Raw genomic sequence first — 2,679 nt, 5'->3', positions numbered from 1 at the left:
TTCTAAGATGCTCTTTTTGTAGCATAGATGTTCATGAAACAGAGGGAAACCAGAACAGATGTAATGATATTCCAGTATGAGCCCAGGTAAATATCTATGTAATCCAATACTGCAAGGGCCCTTGTTCATCTACCACACAAATAACCTTTTTCATTTGGATACTGTCACATTTGTCATTTACTGGATGGCAGATAGAGATTACAATTAATAATGTTTTTTTGATTATGCCTCTCTGGTGTTGTGGCAACACCTCTGTTATTGTTCTTTTTCTTTTTGTTATAGGAAAGAAGATAACAAGCAAAGCTAACCTACAACTGCTACCAGTTACCATGGGTGAATTCAACATCAGCAATTCCAGCCCTTCTGCATTTTTACTGATGGGCATTCCTGGCCTTGAACTTCTATATATTTGGGTAGCAATTCCCTACTGCTCAGCGTATATCATTGCCTTTCTGGGAAATCTTGTCCTTCTATTTATTATCAAAATAGAGCCCAAACTTCATGAACCCATGTACCTATTCCTTTGCATGTTGTCCACCATTGACCTGGTTTTATCCACAACGACAATGCCCAAATTGCTGGGCATCCTTTGGTTTGATTCCAGAGAAATTTCTTTTCATGGCTGCCTCACCCAGATGTTCTTTATCTACTCTTTTGCAATGATGGAATCATCTGTGCTTTTGGCCATGGCCTTTGATCGCTATGTTGCTATATGCAATCCTCTGAGATATAAGACCATCCTGACCAATTTGGTCATTACTAAAATAGCAGTGGCAGCTCTAGCCCGAGCTGTTGCTGTGGTGATCCCATTGCCCATTCTGTTGACAAGAACACCCTTCTGCAAGTCTGTTGTGATTCAGCATTCATACTGTGAGCACATGGCTGTTCTGAAACTGGCTTGTGCTGATGTAACACTGAACAATATCTATGGCTTTGCTGCACTGTTGTTGGTTGTTGGCTTAGACTTGATGTTTATTGTTATGTCCTATGTGCTGATACTTCAGGCAGTCTTCAGACTGGCATCCATAGATAAACGTTTGAAAGCGATTGGCACCTGTGCTTCACATATTGGTGCTATATTAGTGTTTTATATCCCAGTAGTTCTCACTTCTATCATACACAGGTTTGGGCATGATGTCCCACTACATATTCATATATTGCTGGCCACCTGCTACCTGATGGGACCACCAGTGCTAAACCCAATCATTTACGGTATCAAAACAAAGCACATAAGGCTACGGGTGCAGAAATTCTTCCACACAACCTAGTCTCGGCTGATGTGCGCAATTGACAGAGAAAGGAATGGCCATGCCAGTGAAGTCTTACTGGCCTTAAGTTTGCCGGAGCATTGTTGCATTGTCATAACATCTTACACAGTGTTTTTGAGGGGGAGAGAAGTGATCCATTTTCCTTCGCGCAAGCGTTCTATACGGCAAAGCCACTGATGTGTCATCCTAGGGACAGCTGAGACACATACATGACCCTGTAAAATTACTTCTCATCCTACACCTGGTACTCTATAAAAGGCCTCTGCATGCCTGGAAACAACCCTTTTGTGCTGTTCGGCTGGTTAATTTAGGAATTTCTATTTCATTCAAGTTTTTTGTTCCTGATTCACAAATTGTGCTTTGTAATATATTTCGTAGTAATACAGTAGTACAGTAAACCTTACTCCAAGTGCTATTCACAAACTGCACTTTTTTAGTAACCTACTCTTTTGTCGTAAGTCCCTACCATCATTATTTTCTATGTGAGCGTGTTGCAGTGCCAGAGGTTGACCTAGTGTAGTGGTGGACATACTACAGTAGTGCAGTGATAGGGTTTCTGGTTGGCTAGGGTATGTACCTAAGCCAGGCAGAACCCACCCACTCTAGTCAGGGCAAGGGAGTTACATGTGCACGATAACCCCTGCTCACCCTCTTGGTAGTTTGGCACGAGCCAAACTCGGAGGTAATGTATAAAGCGTTCACACAACACACACAACACACGGGGCACAATATGTATACCCCAAAGGAAACACAACTCCTTGTTATGTAAAAATAAACTGTTTTGCACAAAACATAATTAAACCAAACACAACATGTCAGTAATACCCTGCTACCCAAGCAGTTGTCAGAACATTACACAATAGTGTTACTCTGCAGGAACCAGCAGAAGTCACACATAACACATTTGTTACTTATTATTCTGTAACATAAGCAGTAGTCAGGAAAACATTACTATAGAGAAGCACTTGTCATGAAAGTATCATACATGCCCATACCAGAAACATTAGAACACATATGGCAAGTCATGTAAGGATTTACCCCCCTCTCACTCTATACCTGTAGGAAAGTACCATCTTTTTGGCATGTTACCACAAATGTTTACCTGTCTGTCAGTGTGTTTGACTGTGCCACTGGGATCCTGCTAACCAGGACCCCAGTGCTTATGCTCTCTCACCTTCCAGATTGATCACTACATACTGGTAACTCAGTATTTCATCCCAAATTGGCACACTGGACCCCCCTTAGAAAGTCCCTAGTATATGGTACCTGGGTACCCAGGGCATCGGGGTTCCAGGGGATCCCTACGGGCTGTAGCATTTCTTTTGCAGCCTGTGTGAAATGGTGCATGCACCCTTTCACTGCCATTTACACTGCACTAGGTTACTCATAAGTCATTTATATGTTTGGCCTT

General features: G+C 42.2%; 1 protein-coding gene across 1 annotated transcript; it reads left to right on the top strand.

The window, feature by feature from the left end:
- Positions 1 to 329: 329 nt before the first annotated feature.
- LOC138249465 (olfactory receptor 52K1-like) lies at positions 330 to 1,268 on the top strand. Its single transcript, XM_069203424.1, has one exon. It carries the CDS (start codon positions 330 to 332, stop codon positions 1,266 to 1,268), a length of 939 nt encoding a protein of 312 aa, XP_069059525.1.
- The last annotated feature ends 1,411 nt before the right edge of the window (positions 1,269 to 2,679 follow it).

Source organism: Pleurodeles waltl, chromosome 8 (assembly GCF_031143425.1).
Source record: "Pleurodeles waltl isolate 20211129_DDA chromosome 8, aPleWal1.hap1.20221129, whole genome shotgun sequence".
NCBI lineage: Eukaryota > Metazoa > Chordata > Amphibia > Caudata > Salamandridae > Pleurodeles > Pleurodeles waltl.
The sequence above is the reverse complement of the archived record's forward strand: the minus strand, read 5'-3'. Positions and strand labels throughout refer to the sequence as shown.